General features: G+C 37.2%; 3 protein-coding genes across 3 annotated transcripts; 1 reads left to right on the forward strand and 2 right to left on the reverse strand.

Moving 5' to 3' along the window:
• Positions 1-906: 906 nt before the first annotated feature.
• Positions 907-7275, reverse strand: LOC127935683 (peptidyl-prolyl cis-trans isomerase FKBP9). The gene is made up of 10 exons (XM_052533777.1): positions 6838-7275; positions 5627-5772; positions 4831-5020; positions 4083-4228; positions 3812-4001; positions 3584-3729; positions 3323-3509; positions 3054-3199; positions 2294-2457; positions 907-2200 (listed from the first exon to the last, which is right to left on the reverse strand). Exons 1-10 carry the CDS (start codon positions 7038-7040, stop codon positions 2021-2023), a joined length of 1698 nt encoding a protein of 565 aa, XP_052389737.1. The 5' UTR covers positions 7041-7275; the 3' UTR covers positions 907-2020.
• A 582-nt stretch (positions 7276-7857) lies between these two features.
• On the forward strand, positions 7858-11021 carry LOC127935684 (cartilage-associated protein-like). The gene is made up of 7 exons (XM_052533778.1): positions 7858-8371; positions 8848-8997; positions 9560-9731; positions 9820-9948; positions 10073-10218; positions 10314-10397; positions 10902-11021. The coding sequence occupies exons 1-7, from the start codon at positions 7883-7885 to the stop codon at positions 10950-10952; spliced, it is 1221 nt and encodes a 406-aa protein (XP_052389738.1). The 5' UTR covers positions 7858-7882; the 3' UTR covers positions 10953-11021.
• Positions 11022-12188: 1167 nt separating this feature from the next.
• On the reverse strand, positions 12189-22400 carry LOC127935682 (sushi domain-containing protein 5-like). The gene is made up of 5 exons (XM_052533776.1): positions 22075-22400; positions 20090-20288; positions 16647-16756; positions 15784-15972; positions 12189-15628 (listed from the first exon to the last, which is right to left on the reverse strand). The coding sequence occupies exons 1-5, from the start codon at positions 22148-22150 to the stop codon at positions 14235-14237; spliced, it is 1968 nt and encodes a 655-aa protein (XP_052389736.1). The 5' UTR covers positions 22151-22400; the 3' UTR covers positions 12189-14234.
• Positions 22401-23098: the final 698 nt, after the last annotated feature.

The following is a 23098-nucleotide window of genomic DNA, read 5'->3' on the forward strand; positions in this document are numbered from 1 at the left end:
CACATATACTTGAATACAAAACTAAAGAATGAGACCCGGAGAGTTTTCAACCATATTACATGTTTAAACAGCATTTTAAACATATATGAAATTTCCTGTTTCTCATTCGCATGATTTGTATGTATCATCATAATAATACAGACTGTTTAGATGCATTCAGCTTGTTCAGTCCTATATTGAGATGTCACCAAAAGTTGCACCAACCTTTCCCCATCATCTTTTTCTCTTTCCTTCAGTTCTTGACCCTTGTCCTCCTTGCTTACACTTATATTTTCCTGCAATTCTGTCTCTTTAATTTTGTTGTCTTCTTTTTGCTTTTGCTCATGTAATTGAGAAGAGTTACATTTTTCTTTATCAAATATTGCTGTAATAGGTATAACTACAAAAATAAAACAAAGAACAGAGTATTAAGTTCAGATACATCAAATGTATATTACACACAAATACATAAACACTACACTACAGTAATGAGTAAGAGATCGTGTGATGTGTTTCATGTTTCTTATGGCATATAGAGGCATGAACAACAGTTCCAACCTTCTGATATCTCTTAGCACACTCTTTATGAAACCACGCTCCAGAGGCAGAGCGCAGGTGCACAGGGTCTGACCCAGTCTGCTGAAGCTTCCTGAAAACACAATCAGTTCATCTTGCATTGCTCATATGACTTATTTTTGCCAAATAGGTTCAGTATTGTACAAAGACTGACCATATTCTCCCTTCGTCTTTATTGCGTAGTTTAGCATCTCTCAGAACATTGAGAACTACGTTCTGCTCCACCTCAGTCAGGTAACACAGATCTAGTTAAGGTTCCCCTTCCATTACAGGCACAATGATCCCATCTGATTAAAAAGAAAATTCCCTAAAACAAGGAAAAACAACATAGGCATATGAACAGCCCACTGATACTCTTTGATATTTAATTTTTATTGTTAATGATTTCACAAGAACAACAACTTTTGCATTAATAACATCACATTTCTAATGCTTTTTTTTAAAGATTTGTTTTACTTTAATTAAAAAGATGAGTTTTTGTTTACCCAATGTAGAATATTTCTTTACAGACCCAAATTTAATCTTCCTCTTGTCAGCAGGATGTATTTGAACATACAGGTTTATCGCTTTTAAAAAAAAAAATTTCATGTATTTTGGGCCACATATGACTACTTTTTTTTATTAGTCACGTTTAAATGGATTTTGGCGTGTGACGATGTGGACTGTATATGATGTAATGTAGTGATAGTAATAGCATTTCTCACTTTTTAAAATACAGTCAATGCCGCCGCTTTGGAGTCTCTATCATTCCACACCTACTTGACACACTGTCATATGCATTCAAAGGATTATAAAAACAGACAGACACAGACACTCGTTTTATACTTAAACATTGTTCATTGAGCCATGTAGTGACTGTTTCAGTGCTATTCCTATTTGCTAAGTCTGAAAGAACATTATCAGAAACATGTCAGAATGGACTTGCTCAATCATGAAGAAGACATTTAAAGTTCAAAAGTTCATCAATATCAGCATGCAGCATTTTGTCAGTCCACCAGCTAAAACCTTAAATTATGTAACAAATGTTGTTTTGCAGATGTTCCCTTTTAAGAGGAAGCTATAAGTCTTTACCTAACTTCTATTGACTTTGATTAAGTTGAAGAACTTGTGAAAAGCAATGTTTTCCAGGTACTAATAAAATTATGATTTACTAAAATAGTGAAATGCTACTTTGGGGATTGGAATGTGTTTATTTAAGGGATTTTTTTTTTACAAAGCAATGTTTTGCACATTTGTATCACTCCAGACTCCTACAAACATTCAAAGACCCGTACAAAAAAAAAAAATCATATATAAACACAGTTATGCACACTCATACATGCACACACCTCTCAGACAAACATCTAAAATAAACAATATCACTGAGTTACACTCCACTTAAAAATTCAGTATCTTTATGCCCTTCCCATTAATAATACTCAACCACAAGACGACCAATCAAAACCCTTAATCCCTGAGTCCAGCCTCATAACTCATCATGAGGGCCTGCTTCATCTGCCTTGAGTTTAAACTCATCTTCTGTGATTTTACCATCCTTGTTGCGATCCTGGTTATCGTACATGTTCTGTATGATGCGTTGCGGCTCAAAACCTGGAGCCAGGCGACCTTTGCCCTCTTCTACCTGCTGCAGGATGTAATCTGAAAACTGTATGGAAGAGACAGACAGTGGAGCAATTAACTTAATAAACATTTTGGTGATGTATTGCTAAGCACGCACTCGTGGTATAAAACAACATACCTCTGTAGTGTCCACTTGTGCGTCTTTGTTCTTGTCCATCTCACTGAATAGGTTGGGTGAGACATCGCCGTTCCACACAAACATGTAGCCTTCAGGAAGACCGTCCTCCAGGTCCACCAACTCAACATCGAACACCAGCACAGCACTGCCAGGGACCTCGCCATCTGAGCAAGAAATAGTACTTAATTATCTCTTTTTGGTTGGAAATATGGAGGTTTGAACTACATTTATATGACTACATGTGGTCAGCAAAAAACAACATCAATGAGTTACACTCCACTGAAAATTCAGGATCTTTATACCCTTCCCATTTATAATACTCAACCACAAGACGACCAATCAAAAAAAAAAAAAAAAAAAAAAAAAAACCCCTGAAAATCAGTATCTCAGCACCTAAATCGTTTGTTTAGCCGAGTAGTTTTTAGAAGAATTAACTCTAGCTCCCTCTGGTGGGTGTATCACAAACTAATAGTTAACCATTTTGAATCAGTCAGACGAGTCCTTCACTAACTGTCCTTCACTAATCAGTTAGATTCACTGTTCACTTTTAGTAAAATCCATTACTTTTAGTAAAACATATCTCAACCTTAAAGTAAGTAGTGTACTTAAAGTTTGTGAAACACATTTGCTTATATATTAAAATTTTTACATTTTTCATTAACATTGTATGTATATATCATTATATAATTATTTAATTTAAATCTTTCAAATGAATATTCATATATATTAAAGTGTGTGTGTTTGTGAGAGGATGTCTTACCTACTCCCCTCTCTCCGTAGGCAAGGTGAGGTGGAATGACTAGCTTGCGCTTCTCTCCAACACACATTCCTATAAGCCCTTGTTCCATGCCTATGACCACCTGTCCGGCCCCCAGAACCACATCGTATGTCTTACCAAAGGTGTGCCTGCAGATACACACAGACGCAGTGGAAAACACCAATTAGTTAGAAACTGATCAAATACTTATAATGTTAAGTTAGACTACATGCCAAAACAACATGATACACAAATGTATGATTGCAACGCACGTGGAGCCGATGTGAGTGCCATCCATGAGAGTGGCGTTGTAGTGGTATTTGACAAAGTCCCCACGTTTTGCATTGTGGGTGCAATTCTCTGGCTTCACACCGGTGACCTCAACTATATCAGATGGATTATGGAAATCAATAATGTGGACATCAAATACCAGCACAGCTGAGCCAGGGATCTTAGTTCCTGTATGAGGAGATAGAAGAGATTAATACAAAGATAATGTTATTTTGACTATAAAAGGACTGATTAGCACACACCTGTTCCCTCTTCTCCATATGCCAGGTGAGGTGGGATAACAATCCTCCTGTGCTCTCCAACACACACCCCCAGGAGTCCTTGGTCCATTCCTGCGATCACATAGCCTTTACCGATGTAAGTGTCATATGTGCGATTCCTTGAATAACTGAAACATAAACACAAATGAAAGCATAAGTTCACTGTACATCACTTTAAAAACAGTTTCTGTTCAAATCGAGGGCTTTTACCTGGAGTCAAAAAATGTGCCGTCCAGCAGGGATCCATTATAATGGTAACGCATGAAGTCTCCTACTTCACTCTTGCGTGGACAGGGATCTGGAAGGCTTTGCACTTGTACTGTGATTTCATCTTTGGGGTTATGAAGGTCCAGCAGAATCACATCAAACACCAGAGAGGCTTGACCGGGGATGTCACTTCCTGTGAGCGGAGATAACTGGATGTTGTAATGATTATGTTGCTTGCACCGTTAGTATATATTACTAATAAAATGACTCTCACCATCCCCATTCTCTCCATAGCCAAGGAAAGGTGGCATGGTGATGATGCGTTTTTCTCCCACACACATTCCCAAAAGCCCCTGGTCCATTCCCGCAATGAGCCAGCCAATCCCCACGTAAGTGTCATAGGTGCGCATACGTGTGTGACTGCAAATGAAAGATTCAGAATTACTCATCGGGAAATGCATAAAATTCAGAAAAATGTGCACTTTTAATTCTATAAAAAAATTTATTATAAATAAATCTTGTTCCTAACTTATATTATTATTTTTTATACTCTGAATATTACTGTTAGATGTAAGCGTTATTTTAATCTATTTTTTAAATATATTTATTGTAATCTACTTTAACCTATTTATTTATTTTAATCCTATTTTTATTTTAATGTAATAGTTTGTATTTTTTAATAAACAAATAAACCTCTGTTACAGGATATCATTAGTGATAGGACTTTTTTTGTTGCTCTTCCTAGATGTTACATGGTTACACCAGTAGGTGGCGACATGTGAACGCCTTGAACAATGACTTGTTATAAACGTTGATTAATATAACTTCAACTGAAGGAGTCATTGAATCATTGGGCTAACTGATTTGTTCATAAACATCTGATCATTCCCTCGCTATTGTAACAGCGGCTGTGGAACTATTGTTGTTGGGATAGACATTTTTTTAAATAAAAGTTATTCAATATTAAATGTGAGTTACTAACAATATCTATCTATTTTTGAGGTCCACATGACTCATCTTACCTGGAGTCGAATAGCGTGCCATCGAGCAGAGTACCATTGTAGTGGTAACGGACATAATCAGACACTTGTACAGTGCGGACACAGCTCTCTGGCTTGTGGTAGGTCTTTATCTGCACCTTGTCCTCTTTGTTCCAAATGTCCAACATCAACACATCAAAGTGAAGGATGGAATCTGCGGGGATGATGTCACCTGACAAGGAATGACATAAAAATACTGTGAGAAATAAAAACCCAAACCAGCTCGGGAGCTTTAAAATCTGCCCACTGAAGCCTGATTAAAACCAGCTACTCTAAAGGATAATAAATGCTTTATTGTTTGTATTTACTATAAAGGCAGCATTATTAGTTGTTGTTTGCTCAACTCACCACAGTAAAAATGTGCAAGGGAAGTGTATTCCACTGAAAGAGCTGATCATGAGATGAATGTGTCTGAGATTACTTATGATGTAAGTCTGTTGTATATATCTGCAGTTAACTATACACATCTGTTTGTTTTTCCTGCAGCTGAATCGGGCAGACACACACTATATTCTAACTAGTTCTGACAAGTGGACACGGCTCAACATTCTTCTGTTCAATCCCCACCCCCCTCCTCTCTCACCAAATGGAGATGCCATGCATGCTCCTCTGACTCAGCAGGAGTTCAGGAGGATCATGGGCATTGTAGGCCTCAGTGAGCTTCACACATTAGCATACTACCTAGTGGTATGTGCCTATTTCATTTTAAATGTGCTGATGGCGCCTACACTGATAGACGTTCATGCATGAAGTGGTAAACAGAGAGCTGTGTTTTTACCATAACCATCTTTTCCGTAGGCAAGATGTGGAGGGATTTTGATCATCCATCGTTCATTAACACACATGCCCACTAAAGCTTTGTCCATTCCAGCGATCAACTGCTTCTGACCAACAAACACATTATAAGTGTTGCCACGGTCATAACTGCAAACACACAAATCAACAAACATTTACATTGCAAAAATAATTTTCTTCATATTTTTTTTCAGTAAAAACATACTCAAAATTAGATTTTTTATTCTTTTTTATTTATTTAATTAATTATTATTTTTATTTTTGAGAAGCAACGTTTTGTAATATATTAATTGGCCAACAATTAAATTAAATTACCTTACCTTATTTGTGAATCATGGAACATATTAAAGCACATGGTAAATCAAAATCGAGTGACCTCCATACCTCAAAAAAGTATTTTTAATTTAACTATTTGCCAATGGAAGAATTGAACAATAAACTTAATTTGAGATACATTCTCTAATATTATCTCACACAGTTTGCATCTCATGTAAATGTCTTTAAAAAGAAGATTTCTTTCTTCATAAGAAATAAAATTCAATTAAAATTAAAAGGGTTAGTGCAATAATATATTTAAAAAAAAATAATGCAATTAAATTTTTACATTTTACTTTATCAATTTAAATTATCAATCAAATCTGTACTGAAAACTATTTTTTGGTAAAATAATTTTCACTCACAAACTGCTAGTAAATTGTGCAAATAATTACAAACAGCCAGTAACACACTAAATTAAATATGAAACTTTGAAGTAGAAAGACTAAAAAAGTATTTTATTTTATTTTTATTTTTATTTAATAAACTTCGATATTCAAAATTTTAGAAGGCAAAAAAATATTAACATAGTTCTTTAAAAAAAAGTTGATAAAGGTTTCCTTTCATTTATGAAAATTTCAGCCATTCATACTTCATTCATTCATGCATTCATGCATTCACTTCTTCACTCGTTCATGTAAGCTATTCATTCACTCACGCATGCAATCATTCCATATGAAAATCTACAAAATGTTAACTTGCTTGTTTTTTATGCATATAATGTGCTTTTACAGCAGTAAATGTTTATGATAACGGAGCAAGGCCCATCTCTGTCTGCGTGGCTGTGAGCTCAACAGACTGTGAACTCTACAAACGCAATTGGCTTCAAGCCAGGTGAGAAGATGAACAATGGAAATCAAAAATGCATTTTGCACTAACCTAGAGTCAAACTTCTTTCCATCAGGGAACATGCCGATGTAATGATACCGAACAAAGTCTCCTGACTTGACCATCCGATCGCAGCGCTCCGGGGTGAACGTCTTCTCTATCACGATGTCGTCTAACGGTAACGGTTGCGGGTTGCACGCCACGAATGTCACTAGGACAGCCAGCAGAATCATCTGTACCAATAACTGTATCATCTTCCGTTTGTGTTTTGCAAAGGCTCGTTGCTGCTTTCGGGCGCTGCAGCAGAGTTTCCTCAAACCGATCACTGGAGTTGAGAAGGGAAGTTTGTAGACGTGGTGGACGGACTCTGAAACCCCCTCTAACAACTTCCTACGGCTCCGGTGTCACTTTACATGGAGTATACGCAGGAAAGGGCTCCGTTTTGCAGGGAAAATGCGGAAATACAGGCCTGGAGGCTGGAATTCTTTCTACGTGGCACAGAGAGGGGCGGCTCGCTTTCTATTTATGATGGGGGTTTATGAGCGTGTAATTATCGAAGCCCACCGAGCAATGCAACAGGCCTTTTTAACTTTATATTTATTATATCAGATCATCATATGTCTCCTTATTATAGAGAAGTACGTTTTGATAAATGCATTTATTATATATTATTACTAATTCTTCTTACACCCGAATGCATTCATTCATTTTAGTTTCCTTTTTTGTTATTTTGTTATTATGTATCTATATAATTACATATTTTACATGCTTCCTTGGATAGAATTTGGACAGAAAAATTTTAAAGGGAAAAACTGGAATTCATCCGTTTTGCAACCCGTTATATAACTATTTACAGCAACCATGTTAAATGTTCACAAATCAAGACAGTATTAACTTTCATAGTCGTATAGGCCCATGTGTCTTTTTAGACCCATCAAACTTAAATTATAATGTTGACGGTGGGATTTGACGAGTAAACTTTTTTTAGTAAATCACTGAAATGTGTTTTTTAGCTGCATGGGGGAAGGGTGCATTCTGACGGACTTTGGGGACGTGGAGATGCTGCGGGGCGGGCGGGTTTTGTACTCTCACACTCATGCGTACTTTGGGATCCCCATACGGGACCATGGCCTCCTCCTCGCACTGCCTCAGGTTTGCATTTCTTTTATTCGTTTTTACATGTTGTGTCCTTGCGCAGTATGAGAAATACAACTTTCGCAGTTTCCCACGGCACGAGCTAATGCCCCTGGACTCGGCGTACCGACACGCTTTAGACAAGTACAGTGAGGAGAAGTGGCCCGAGAGCGTGGAGTTTCTGGAGATGAGTCTCCGGCTGTACCGGCTGCTCAGGGACAGCGAGGCCTTCTGTAACCTCAACTGCAGCACGGTGCGCCTCGACGACGAGACGCGCTTCAGAGACTTCCCCGAGCTGCACGCCTTCGGTAACGTGATGAAGCGAGCTCAGTGTCTGAAGCGGTGCAAGCAGGGCTTACCTGCCTTCAGACAGACGCTCCCCAGCCGGGAAACCATCGAGGAGTTTGAGAAACGGGAGCCCTACAAGTACCTGCAGTTTGCTTACTTCAAAGTGAGCCCACTACTAAACATGAACTTTTACTGATTGCCTCTGCAATTATTTATAAAGCAACATTTCTAATACTGTAACATGGTAATATTAAGGACTAAAGATGATTCACAGTGATTTTTTTTTTCATCTACCTTTATATTACAATTCGTGGCATTTCAAAGTAGCTACTTAATGTGCAATGCAATGTGCTTTATGGTATTGCCACAATACCATGTCAAAAACATAAAATTTACATTGCATTTTAATACTTTTTTTGAAATGTAGACGATATAACATAGTGATACCATGCTGAATTTTTACCTTATTTGTGCACCATGGTACATTTTAAAGTGCATTGTATTCTAAAGTATGACTGCTTCTGCGAATAACATACTAAATATCATTGGTTTTTACCATTAACTTACCATGAATATTTTTATGTGTAGTGTTTTGGTTTGGAAATATCTGACAAAGTGGATTATTGTGAATTATTTCAGAGTGATCAGCTGGCCAAAGCGGTTTCTGCAGCGTACACATTTCTTCTGAAGCACCCTGATGATGAGATGATGCAGAGGAACATGAACTATTACAAGAGTTTACCTGGAGCTGATGAACACATGAAAGACCTGGAGACCAAGTCATATGAGGTGAGACCCCACACACCAAACACTGATAAGAGGTTGAGCTGAGAGCTGCTGCCATTAAAGCAGATGGGGGTCAAACTAAATACTAAGAAATCCTGAAATTCATGTTAGCTTTCAAATGACATTTTTCTATCAGATATGCTGAGAATGTTACTTACAATGACAAATGTTTATTAAATGATACGCAGAAATACACATAACAGTAAGTTTGGGGCATTGTGATTAATACATATTTATTCATTAATACTTTTACGATTGTACTACATATTTCTGTTTCAAATAAATGCTGTTCCTTTGAACTCTTCTTTGTCGAAGAATCTTGAGGAAAAAAAAAATTACACAACTGATTAAAATTTAGAAATAGTTCTTGACCACCAAATCAATTAAGCGAAAGAGACTTCTCTTTAAAAACATAAAAAATCTCAAGGCTTTTGAACAGTATAGTGCATATATAATATTAATGCAAGCTCAGGTGACCTATACAACTCTAATACGTCTCATGAATGTAATAAACAGTGTTGTAGTATACAGTTACATGTGCTTAATGCATGTTTTTCTTATTCAGACATTGTTCATTCGGGCCGTGCGGGCATACAATGGCGATAACTTCAGAACGTCGGTGTCAGATATGGAGTTGGCACTGAGAGACTTTTTCAAGGTGTATGATGAGTGCATCGCAGCGTCAGAGGGATCCAGACAGATCAAAGACTTCAAAGACTTTTACCCGTCCATCGCAGGTCTGCATGTACCTGCTGCTCTTGTCATGTGTGTCCCTGAGATCCTTTGTAACTTTAGCTGAAACATAACAAGATTCTCTGTCTTTAGATCATTACACAGAGGTTCTAGAGAGGAAGGTTCGCTGTGAGAGCGAGCTCACGCCGGTTGTAGGTGGATTTGTTGTTGAGAAATTTGTGGCAACCATGTACCACTACCTTCAGTTTGCTTATTATAAATGTAAGTCTAGAAAGCTCTCTGTTTAATCTACTTATGTGAACCAGGAACTTGAATAACTGACATATGAAACATACACTTCCATTCAAATGCTTCTCAAACGTTTCTCTCCTTCGTTGTCGTTCAGTGAATGATCTGAAGAACGCTGTGCCATGTGTGGCCAGCTACATGCTCTTTGATCCCACTGATGAGGTGATGAAGAATAATGTGGATTATTATCGGTACCACAGAGAGAAATTCGGTCTTGCTGATGAGGACTTCTTCCCTAGAGCGGTAGGTGTCTCGCATCATGGTAAATAATGAGTAAAAAACATTTATTTTCTTTTAGATGTTTGACGTTGTCCTCATAATGCATTCTGACATGACAGGAAGCAGTACGGTACTACAATCAAACGACGCTACAGCTGCAGATGCAAGAATTTGCCAAACAGAAGTTTCTGCCAGATGATGAGGTGAGAGCTGAGAGTTGGTGCATGGGTTATTTGAATGCTTGTAGAATATTCACAAACATTTAATTTCAACACGAGCCGTTTTACCAGTGGTCGGAGTAGTGCTGACTGCTGAGTGCTTGTGTGGCCACTTGGGGGCGCACTATGCTTACTGATTTACTCTGAGCCGTTTACTGCTTCACACTGCCCTCTAGTGGCTGAAAATTGAAGTTTTTATATTATTTAATTACAGTGCTATGCTATTTTTGTATCGAGAAAGTTATAGTTTTTTTTTTTTTTTTACCTAAATGAAAATGAGGAATTTTGCTCAGGCAACTAGCTGAACTAAAATAAGTTTAATCTTTTAAAAACGTTTTATTTTATTTTATTTCAGTCAACATGTATTTATCTACAGTTTTTGTTTTTAACTAACTATAATAACCCTGAGGCCATGATTGCAGAATAAGATTAAATCAAAATAAAACACCTCTAACTCTAACTCTTCCTCCAACAATTTTTCTCTTTCAGGGTGAAGTCGTAGAGTTTCTTGATGAATATCTTAATGCTGAAGACGAATAGACGATTTTATTTGCACTGAAATAAAAACATTGTGAAAAAGACCATAAAGGTATTCTCATTCCTGTACAATTTTTGTTCTTGTATTTATTTAGGGGTTGGTGATTGGAAGTGTTGATATCTTTTTACTCTACACACCTGTACTAAATTATGTACTTATTTTTACACCTGTAAGTATAGGTTTTACACATGCAACACAAGCCAAAATATTCTAAATCTGAATCCCTATCATCTTACTTTATCTTAGATAAAACAATTTGTGTGCTTTACTATATTAAATAAAGCCCAAATAGCAATCCAGAAGGGATACCATGTGATGACATCCAGGTAGACTTGAGCCGCAAGAATTGGTTGAACACTTTTTGGCGGATTGTTTCAGATGCAGATGCTACCGTAATAAATAATGTAGATGAAAATGCTTAACTTCACCACTTTTGTGCTGTGAAATACTGGTCGATTTATCAGTCATTTTCTATATCTGTGTTGTTTTAATTCATTTTCTGTTACTTGGAAAGTGTTACGGTGTCTTTGTACAATTCTCCTTCCGGTGGAGAATTTGTGTTTTTGGCACCTCAGAATAACTGGCTTACTTTAAGATCTCAAGTTTAGTCATTGTTTGGTTGTGCTAAGCCTCACATAATCTGTTTTTGGAGCAAATGTTAGTACTAATATGTTGTTGTTAATAACTTCACAAATGTTTACCTGGCTGTGTTTCAAAATATGTGTAAAATGGTGCTGGATAGAAGAAATCAAACAAACTTGACTATTTTCAAAGGCTGAACCAGCATTGCCGTAAACCTTCAGACTAAATATAATAGCAAAAGACTAAACACTAGACCTTCAGCAAAACACTTGTATTTTAAGAGTGCATGTGGTTGGTCATTTTCTAATCCAGACTCCCTCCACATCTCTCGTTCCTCGTCCCCCACTCCTTCTTTCCTTTTCTCAGTGGGTTTTTCCTACTATGGTGTGATAAACTGCACAGATACTCCATGTTCAAACACATTTAAATAAGTCTCTGTTCTCCCGCTGTGTGAGTATTTGTATTCAGGAGTGTTTCGTCTTTGTTTTGTGGTAATAACCACAGAATAGACACAGAAACCATGGCCCTCTTTTGTGATATCAGGTTTGGCCCTGCTGCTCTTACACATACAGAAACACCTGGCAACACTAAGCAAATGTTTGCCGTCTTATATTAATTAGGAAGGAAATGTTTTTTTTAAGTCTATTTAAGCTCTCACAGCAATGTTGACACGAAGGAAGACTAAAGGGGATATTTTTCCCCCCAGAGTAATTTATTGGTTAATGTTCCATTAGTATTCCACAGCTGTGTTTAGTCAGATACCCTCATGTCACATCTAACTGACATTGTTACAGTGTAATGTTGATATTACCAAGCAGTTTTAGCTTCAAATGGGACTGAAATTATTAAAGAGCGTATAACAAAGAGCATGAATTTTTATCACAATAAACACACTTTACAGTTCAGAATATAACTATCAGAAGAAATCAGAGCAAATGAAATAGTTCCAACGGCTAATGGTTTACCCCACAAATACTAAATGACCAAGTTTATGGTAAGCAGTTCATGTGTCTAGCACGGTAGATTTAAATATATCTACAGCAGCCAACTGGAATTGACTTCTTGATCTAAAATGTAGCTTTTTCTTTGTATTAAGACTGGAAATGAGCTAATTTTGTAAGTAAATGCAAGTGTTTTTGGCTCTTGCGTGATAAAGCGCATGTGTTGTTCATCATTTGTAAGTATCTTTGGATAAAAGCGTCCACTAAATGGCTAATGTAAGTAAGACCATACTAGCTTCTCTAATAAATAGAGGTGTCAGGGCTGGAAAACATATTAAAAGACAACAACAGTAACAACCAACAATCAAAAACAGGTTCGATCATGTTAATACTGTCAGCCGATCATTAATGGATACTTACAAATGACCCTGTAAAATTCATGAAGTTTTACTCCACTTTTCTTCATTTATAATTAAATCAAACAATGTAAAAAAAATGCTACATTCACTCTAACAACACCTAGAAATAAATGGCTTTACTACACTTCATTACCTATTATTATTATTATCTAAGAATAGCATACTATGCTATTTATGTTTGACCTCAGAATGACAATTGAAAAAAAAAAAGTTATTCTAGACATATCTGATTTCTGTTTGTTTTAATTCACTAGATCTAATTTTTTACATTTTATAATACACGTGATATAAATATGCCTCATAAACATCGCTGGAGTTGACTGAATATCTTGTACAAAACACGGCCGAAAAGTTTGCACTGAACATCGATGAGATATTAGGGATAATATATGTAGAAAATGTTCCTATGATTGAACTTTTTTAGTACTACATATATTTTAAAGTAACTGATACTCGACAAACTGTAAATGTGTTAAAAGCCGATCAGAATCCACCCTCAGTTTCTCTGAGAAGAATGTCTCACCTGTCTGTAAGTGTCCTGAGTTCAACCCCAAGAAACTCACTTATTTATAGGAAAAAGGTTGGAAATGAACAAATGCTCATTGTATTCTAAATTTAGGGATAAAGGCTATTTATTCTACCTACTCTAAGTCTGTATGAGCTGAAAGCCAATCAGAATTCAGCCTCAGTTCCTCTGACCAGAATGTCTCACCTGTCTGCAAGCTGGAAACTTTCAATAGCGCACAGAGAATACTGAGTTCAACCACACTCTCTTTTAACTGACTGCTCTCTTTCAAAACCGAAATAGGCTAAAGTCACAATGATTCTTTCACACACGCTCTCTCGTAATGGACAAAGGTATAAACACATACAAATCTGTTAACAAGGACAGACGGGCACCATGTACACACGTGCACCGACCCGCAGTCCAGTGCAGTCCATCCAAAGCAGGAGAAGAAGACATCTGATTCATGATATAACAATTATCCACATTACAATGAAAATATAAAGAAATAGAAAACATGGTAAAATAGACATACTACCTAAATAAGGAGCGTTGAACACAGATACAGTCCTTGTGATAGTGTGAAAGTCAGGGTTGTGTGGCATTCAGAACTGAATTAAGAATTTTTTCTAATGCAATGCAATTCTTGAAATGTAGGCAAATTTAGGCGAACTAAATTTCGTATAACTGTAATTTTACATGAAAATTAGAAAAGCTAAGTTTTTAAACTTTGAATGTCAGTCACAGAAAGCTTTGATATAAAACATTAGAAGGAAAGAACAATAGACTAGCATTAGATAGAAATATAGAACGATAGATAAAGCGACAGATATGATCTCACACAGTCTGTTGTAATTCAATGCTCTGTGTTTGCCTGTTAGTTCCATTAAGCTGGTAGTGCGAGCTCTTCTGTTGCCTCTTTTTATAACACCACACCCCCAAGACCACACCCACTACTACTGCTACCATGCCAATAATAATGGCTGCGATCATGGACCCGCGGCCTGAACCATGACACGGGTCTTCTGCACAAGCACCCTCTCCAGCTTGGTCCTGTTGATCCAGGTTGTGATCTCCACCACGTTCCATCACACTCCGATTTTCAGGGGTTTCAGTTGGGACTTGCACAGGGATGTGCTCCAGAAAGTGGTTATCAATGGTTTCCCATGGATCCCTAATAACAGGCGTGGGCATGCTGGTGATATAATCAGGTGTACCATCCAGATGTACCATCCCAGAAGGTGTGGATGCTCTCTTAGGGCCCAGCCCGCCTTGACTGGCACTCACGTTTTCAGGTGTGCGTGGCATGGGCCACTTGAGTACAGCAATATCATCTGAACTGGTTGTGATCTGAGTAATGGAGGTGGTGGGCTTCACCTCCACACCATTTGGACTATCAGTAAGACCATCGACCCCCAAGTCTGTTTCCTCTGGTGTGTACGTTTCTTTCACCATTTCATCTTCTGAAAGTCCTTCAGTTGAATTCTCATAATGTGCTACATCAGACTCTCCCTTTTCAAGTCTGGTTGTCCCTTTTCCAAGCTCCTCATCGTCTCCTTTTCTGTGGTTTGTGTCCTTTTTAATTTCTCCTTCTTCTTCCGCAGTGCTGTCAATCCAACCACCCTTCTCTTCTACTACAGGGTTTTTGGTTAAATCCTCAAACCCCTCTGCTTCCGAGTGGCCAGTCAAGGTCTCTGTTTCCGACTCTGCACCTTGTTCTGGCCCCGCCTCTCCCGTGGACTCACCTCCAGCTTTATCTTCATCCTGAGTAACAGGGTATCCATCTAGCCAGGACTCGTCTGTGCCGCCGACACTGGGACTGGCAGGTTCACTGGTTGGAGGATCTGTCGGATATTCACTTTCCTCTGTGATCAAGTCAGGACCAGATGGGCTGTAGGTTGTTGTGATCGTTACGTGGCTCTCATCTTCATTGGGACTTTTAATAGAGGAAGAATCAGTGGTGATACCCGGCTGCTCCTTCTCTTCCTTGAAGGCCTCTGAAGGGAACCAGAACATGTGCTTCTGACTGAGTAGAGACACTGGAGGTTCAGTTACTGATACTGTTAAATCTTCATCATTCTCTTTCTCCTCCTCAGACATGACTGTCTGCTCAGGCTCAGGAGAGGATTCCACTTCATAATCAGGATTCCTAAAAATATGATGCATCTCCCTCGAATTCTCAAGAAGATCTGTGAACTCATCGTCATAGTCTATGTGGCCTTCAGGATCATCTGCAACAAATAAAACATATTGAAGACTACACAGCTACACCCAAAAGCCAAATAACCCCTTTGAACCTCAAGAATTTAGTTTCTTGGAACCTCATATTCTGCATGTTTTTTTTGGGGGGGGGGGGGGTAATCTTATCATTGTGTTCGCAGCTCACCTTTCATGCAACGCGGCACTGTGCTGTGCCATTTTCCACAACTGTCGCAAAGCAGGGTGAAGGCTGTATCTCCATTGTGCAGTTTGTATCCTGGGTCACAGGCATACAGAAGTTCACCCCCTATGTGGAGCCCACTTTTCCCCTGCAGATGTGTGTTTGGGAATGAAGGTGGCTGCCCACATGGAGCATCTGGTGGATGAATGGGACGTTGAATAAGGTCAGTCATGAAGGGGAAGAGTTTGTCATAAATGAAAAAAGAATAAGTGCATAAAGTGAAAAGGATAAATTACATGTAAATGTTTCACACTGCACACTTGCTCACATTCTGACTGCAGGTAGCTACAGAAAAGAAAAGTAATTTCTAGGGTAATATACTGAATAATCCTTTTATAACCCAGTCATAAAATATATCATAGTTATAGCATGTTTGGGTGGTGAGAATCTTATGTGAATCAAACCAGCCATAAACTCCTTAAATGGATTATGTCCGATTCTTATTTTTATTATTTACATTTTTTACCTTGAGAAAACGTGAGAACAAAAACAGTTTTATATATGCACACAGAAAATGTCTTTACACTTGAAAATACATAACTACTACTATTTTATTTTTTATGAGAGGAGTTTCTCATAAGAAGACCATCATATTTGTGGGTCCTTGACATAAATAGTTTGACAACTCCTGTGTTGGCATTGAAACTCTACTCACACACATGCTTTTGCTCTTCAGCTTTTACATGCGGTATGAAACAGGCTAAAGTATTTTGGAATGTGTTAGATAAAATAGTCCCTCATGATCCCTCATAAGTGAAAAGACACAGTCCCCTTCTCCAGTTTCTTTGTTTCAGTGATTTAAAACTGACCGCTCTCTTTCACACAGAACACGCCCAGTCTCTCGGTGTCCGCAGTTAAATTCTCCAACTGCACATCAACTGGCCTCAAACGCCCCAGGACGCCGCTGCACACTGTAGTCCTGAAATCACATGACAGCAAGTTGGAAGGAAATTAGAGGAATTCTTTCTCAGTTTTTTGTCTTCTCCTTTATTAAGGCAACAGACTTGATGTCACTGTTAAATTCTGCTTACATAGGCAGACAATGTACTATTTTAACACACAAACACACACACACTATATGCAGTATATCATTATCACATTGCTAATGTCTCCAGTGATGGTATAAATTTAGATCACAGGTCTGATTTCTGTCGTGCTTGTGCATGTTTTTAACGCTTCACTCTTTGATTGTGTGTCTATTAGAACAAAAATGCAAGAGTGATTAAAATATGCAATAAGCCAAAAGAAACTCGTAATATTTGGGGTCCTTGGAATCAGAAATCTGGAAAACCCCTGCAGTACAGCGATTTCACCAAAGGGTAAAAACTGTGGACTAGTCTTTTAGACTGTGAGAAACACAGGGCCAAAAACCTATTTAATAGTGATCAATAGTTAACCAACAATTAGAAGCACATGTAATCAATTAATTAAAGACACCAGTAACAAATTAGATTTATTAATAATTACCAGAAGTGATATTACACAAGTGATATTGTTCATTTTTTTTTACTGTAGGATGTTTGCAGCTGCCAAACAACATAGTGATGTGCTGCATTAAAATAGAAAAGTGACGTTTGCATTTACAATTATTTCAAACAGAACTATCAGTTATTTAGAACATGACTTCAAGATGTCAGTCAAGGTTGCTAAATATATCTACAACCAAGAATGTCTGTCTGTTTTTTCCCAATTCTTTTAGTGACATTCCTCCAAATGTTTGCGAGGGAAGTAAGTTGCTTACCTCACCTTTTTGCACTCAGCTGTGAGGCCTTAATCAGAATTATGAGCATGTGGGTGCAGAGGGGGGCTCAAGCCACAACCGGACTGCTTGAGTCTTTACCAAACTCTCCTGAGACAGTGTTAAGTTACTAGGAAACACCCAGTGTCAAAGTTTAGTGATTAAAGCTCAGCTGCACTGAGGTAGATTTTCACATGTATGTCATCTATGTGAAATTTTTGTGTCACGACCGAGAAATCCATGTGTAATCTATAGGTTGTTTTGACTGGAAGGCCACTCCTTTTGGCAAAACTTGCAGATGTAAGTGATTTCCAACAAAGGCTTCAAACATTCACAAATTTATGATATCAACAAAATGCTTATATCTTGAATTAAGCTTATTTTCCTTACCCCATTGCCATTCCATCCTGTTTTTTTGACACTGCAGGCAAAAACACAGTTTTTTCATGCACACGTCAATTTTTTGATTTTGGGCTTTTTGCCTTTTCATAAAGTGTTTTTTTTTTCAGATTAATGGAAAGAAAACATCGAAAAGACACTGTTAAGTATTTATTTTTATAGCACTTTATCTATTTGTGTCAATAGATTTCAATTACAATACATATTTGTAAAGGCCGTTTTCTCAAATTTGTTTTTTTCTCAAGCACTGAGCCATAAATCTTCACTTCAGTAGCACTTACACACAGCAAAGTTTACATCTTTATTCCTGTCTATATTCCAAAGTTTTTACAAAGGGATTTGTTCATATATAATTTTCTACAACATTTTATTAATATATTGTTTTCTGGCTGTTCAAAGTATTTTCTGAATTATGGAGTGATAAAAAGAGATACACAGAATTCCCTCTGTAAAAACATTTGACTCTAATATGTCAAAAAAAAAAAATTTGAAATTGACTTCATGCAGTCTTCAGATTTTGTTACAAGAAATGTATGCAAATTAGCACATATTTCATTAAATATTGCCTCATTTGCATATTTAAGCATCACATTTTAGAAAACTTGTAATACAAAAAATGTTTGCAATTATCAATGTAATCAATCAAGTTAGTAATGTGATAAATATTAGTTATTTTTTTACCTATTCACCTGCAGTGTCTCGCCATAAAAAATATATATCATTGTTATTATTAAGTTAGTAATACATACTTATTACTAAGCAAGGATTTATTAAACTGATGTGTGACATTAAAGACAGAATGTCTGTTTCTAACAATATATATATATACATATACTTATATTACCCTTCAAGAAACCAGCAAGGTTTTAGGCACTTGTGTAAAAATGCTGTAAAGTGAGGATGCCAAAATAATGCCATAAATAGATTTTATTAATTAACTTCTATTAACTTAACTAAATGAAATCAACATTTGGTGTGACCACAACTATGCGTTAAAAAAGCTTTTGTAGGTGCACTTGTGCATTGTTTTCAGCTTTGCAGGTAGGTTTCATGAAGTGTCTTGGAGACATTGCTACTCTTCTTCTGTATTTAGTCTGTCTCAGTTTGTTCTGTTTTTTCGTTTTATTACAGACAGACTGGATGATGACTGGAATTATGTCACTGTTGTGACATAACAAAAATCTCACTGGATTATTACAATGAATGGCAAAAATAATGTTTGGAAATGTAACTTGATATTTACTACTGACACACTACAGCAAAAGATAACTGACTTAAAACCATTTCATTTTTAAAACCATGTTGGTGAAAATACTAGTGGCCTAAGACTTTCTCACAGTACTGTATATATATATATATATATATATATATATATATATATATATATATATATATATATATATATATATATATAGGCTATATATACCAAATTGTATATAATAAAATGTAATATACTATATATATTATTATATTATATATTATTTCTTACTATATAAAAATAAAATAGTCTGTTTTCAGATGACATTTGGTTTGATATTTTGTAATCTAGGGTGATGTTATTTATATTTCATGTATTTCAGGAACAGGATGATGCTTGGGGGGTGGGTGTGACACATGTCCCGAGCTCTCATCAGCATCACCCTGGCAACCGAGCAGTCACACCTGCACCTGCTCATCACGGGCTGAGCGGCTGAGTATTACTAAAGAAGTATTTTATGTATTTCTTTAGTAATACTTTTCGGGCGCACTCTATATGGATTTCATTTAAAAAATGAAATACGTATGCACCACATTTTCGATGTGATAATTATTTTGGGACTTGTGCTCAGTGGTAAAGTAATACACCTCAGCAATGGAGCAGCACAGAAAATGAACACATGGAAGGTGCTGATGTGTTTCCTCACAGCAGCTCAGGTCCATTTCTCTCAGGCCCTGAGGTGTAAATAGGAATGTTCTAGCTGAATTCACAGGTAGGATTCTCTCTGTCTTGCAATCACACAAAAAAACACAGATATACGCAACCAAGCCATCTCTTTCTTGTGGCTCAAAAAAATGCCCGTTCAAATCAACATTTTGATTGACAGCATCTGTTCTTAAGGTAATTAATGTTCTTACCCAATGCTCGGTCCGGAGAGCCAACCACGCGAGCAGGCTGAGAAGGCACATTCCAACACTGCATGATGCAGGTCGGCCCTGGATGCCACCCGGGCCCCTTGAGCCACACAGGCATGTGTTGCTGCCTCGAACCCTTTCTCCTGTCCACCTTTTGAAAAACTCTCCAATTCCAGTAAGAACACACGTCCTAATGGAGAGACTGGTAAAACAACAACAACAACAAAAAGCTTAAATATTGTCACTGCTAGAATGCACATTTTATATTAAATTAGTGAGAATACAGTACCTCAAACAGGTAAAATGAGAAAGACATCGAGAAATTAGGAGAATGCAAGGATATAACCGCAGAAAGTAGATACGTAGGTGGTATGAATGGTATGAATTACAGCACCAAAGAGCTTTGTATGTCAAAAGGCCATTTTAAAGGGCAGATACCCTGCATAAGGTCAGTTACTATATAAAGTGTATTTATCAGTGTTTTGGGCAGTGTGAAGGTGTAAAACTATACCAACTGAGGGTTAAAGAAAAAGAGATGTACAGTAAATGCAAAGACAAACAGAAATCAGGTTCAAAATGAATCAACACACTATAAAAATAAAGGTTCTTTATCGGCATCTATGGAACTGTTCCATTGCACAAAAAGCTGATTATAGTCAAAAAAAGGTTCTTTAGATTATTAAGAAGCTCTTTGTACTAAGAAAGATTTGTTATTTTAAGAACTGTTTACTGAAAGGTTTTTTTAAGGAACACAAAATCTTTCTTCTTTGGCATTGTTACAAAAAATAAAGAAATAAAATGTTAGAGTGTACAAACATAAATAAATTTTTATCACAAGCTCCACTCCCATAAGGCAACTTCTTAATTACATCATTAGTTTGTCCCAGTCTCACATAGAGGAATTAAAATAGCTGCTGTTTTTAACCATCTGAAATTGAGATAATTTTAGATCAATATTAAACCGAGGTTAAGTGAGCATGTCACCGAACATTTAAAAAAAATGTTTTGCTCATAACACAATAATGTGTCATACCACCATGTCTAAAAAAATGCATATGAGTAAACATCAACATTTGGGAAAAAGTTGAATTGAACAGATAAAGTTAGCAGGTTGGTGTCAGTGATGTAAATCCAGACTGGGTCATTTTCAGAGGTCTGACTAATCAAGCTGACCCACCATAAAAACAACCTGTCATCTATCAATCGTTTGTTACAAATTCATTAGTGTCATATTGATGAGTCTTGTTATGCTGATGTGAAGATATTAGGTGTTTGTGGCAGATAAATTAGATCTTTAGTTAAAGGATTTTGACTAAACAACTAAAATTGAATTTATGACAGCAAACATGAATGTGTGAGAAAGACCAGTCAAATGTCCTTTAACACATTTTTTATATACAATATTAAGGGCCTCTTTTTAGACTCTAAAACTATGAGACAAAACATAATAGGTGCTTAATTTTTTGTGTTTGGATCGCTGTATATAATAGAAAAATTTTAAAAAGAAAAAATGTGTAGCCTACAACACCAAACCAAAAACATGTAGACCTCTTTTTTATTTATTTTTTGACTAAAATCAGTCATGAAAATAAGTTTTCTTTAATTTGACTTGAACTAAGTAGTTCATTAAAATGTTTTTTTTTCCTCAAAAATCTTTGAATTCCAGACACCACTTAGACTTTTTTTAGTTGCATTATGAAATTATTAAAACTTAAATTTATTCAAATCAATTTGTATTAGCTGATTTGATAAGTACTTTTAAATAACGCAATAGAACAAACAAAGATGGGTCACTGACCATTACATTTACATAGGCTATACATACAGTCGTAAGAACCACTTAGAACAAATATGACATTCACACAACTCTCTAATCTTTCGGAAGCTGGAACACGCAACGCACGCGTCCTTTCATCACCTCGCGTAAACGCGTATTGCAGTGGCGCGTGAAACAAATTACCGCACCCAGATCATCAAGAGCAACCCACCGTCCGCGCGCGTCAGGCAAGCCAAGTATCCAAGCATCGACAGGAGCGCGAGCTCTCGGTGACAGACTCGCCCCATGCTGAAACTGTGCTTCTGGAATAACTGAGGTAAAACTTTTCCAAATCTGTCAGGAAAGGTGAAAAATCCAAATTGAATTGCACTCTCCAAACGGACAGGTCCGATGATTCCAACAGCAGAGAGAAAGGATCTAATAGACGCAGTGACAGAGGTGCAAGGGGAGGTTTATCAGACCAAGAGGTACATTACCGAACTGCTAGTGCGCTCGTGCGAAAACTCGCACGGGGTTGTCAGTAAATACGTCATGACTCAGAACCTGTTTGGTGCCGCTTGAGAACAGAGACTCTAAGCACTGGGATTGTTCCAGTGCCGTGGGGAGTCCGGCTCAGAGGTTCCCTGGCACAGAGGAAAGTTTGTCACCGTGTAATGTTTTTTTTCTTTTTTACGAACGGACCCTAAATTTTGGTGAGTCTTCTTGTCACCATAGCGCACCTGGCTGCATGTCAGTTCAGAACGAGCAGGACAAAACCAACTGTGTCTGTGTCCTAAATTCTTGGGGCCAACCTCAGGACACATTAACTTTGATGAAGCTGCCTAATATGGGCACTGTTGGAAACTATGTGACGCGAAAGCATAATGGGTGTCTTGGTCCACCAAAACCACCCACAAACACACACTCCCACTCACATTCATTCAATTGTAAAAGCTTTTATGTGTACCTCTGTGCTGGAGAAAGAGATAGAGAGTTTGAATTAGCAAGTATGTTAGTTTTTTAGTGAGTAAGTGGCAGGATTGTTGCCAGCGCAGACTGAGTTTGTCTGAACAGCTTCTGATGTTATTTACTTCAGTAACAAAGCTATGTGTGATCCAAAATTCCTAACCTTATTATTTAGTCAAGGTATTAGCCAAACAATTACAGCTTTAAGCCGGCACACACATATACAGAGTTCTGCTAGAACATTTGTGAACCTGCATACATTTTTTGTGAACTTGCATAAACTGACACTG

Source organism: Carassius gibelio, chromosome A19 (assembly GCF_023724105.1).
Source record: "Carassius gibelio isolate Cgi1373 ecotype wild population from Czech Republic chromosome A19, carGib1.2-hapl.c, whole genome shotgun sequence".
NCBI classification, from domain to species: domain Eukaryota; kingdom Metazoa; phylum Chordata; class Actinopteri; order Cypriniformes; family Cyprinidae; genus Carassius; species Carassius gibelio.

Bases quoted from the DNA above. Each gene is read 5' to 3' on its own strand.
- LOC127935682 (XM_052533776.1), bottom strand. From the start codon at position 22,150: ATGGGGCGAGTCTGTCACCGAGAGCTCGCGCTCCTGTCGATGCTTGGA. The intron at 20,289-22,074 runs GTGGGTTGCTCT...TTGTTTTACCAG, and splicing joins TTGCCTGACGCGCGCGGACG to TCTCTCCATTAGGACGTGTG. The intron at 16,757-20,089 runs GTAAGAACATTA...ATGTGATTTCAG, and splicing joins CTCTCCGGACCGAGCATTGG to GACTACAGTGTGCAGCGGCG.
- LOC127935684 (XM_052533778.1), top strand. From the start codon at position 7,883: ATGCGTACTTTGGGATCCCCATACGGGACCATGGCCTCCTCCTCGCAC. The intron at 8,998-9,559 runs GTGAGACCCCAC...TTTCTTATTCAG, and splicing joins TGGAGACCAAGTCATATGAG to ACATTGTTCATTCGGGCCGT. The intron at 9,949-10,072 runs GTAAGTCTAGAA...GTTGTCGTTCAG, and splicing joins TCAGTTTGCTTATTATAAAT to TGAATGATCTGAAGAACGCT.
- LOC127935683 (XM_052533777.1), bottom strand. From the start codon at position 7,040: ATGATACAGTTATTGGTACAGATGATTCTGCTGGCTGTCCTAGTGACA. The intron at 5,773-6,837 runs GTTAGTGCAAAA...GTGTGTTTGCAG, and splicing joins GGAAAGAAGTTTGACTCTAG to TTATGACCGTGGCAACACTT. The intron at 3,200-3,322 runs GTGCGTTGCAAT...GTGTATCTGCAG, and splicing joins GGCACTCACATCGGCTCCAC to GCACACCTTTGGTAAGACAT.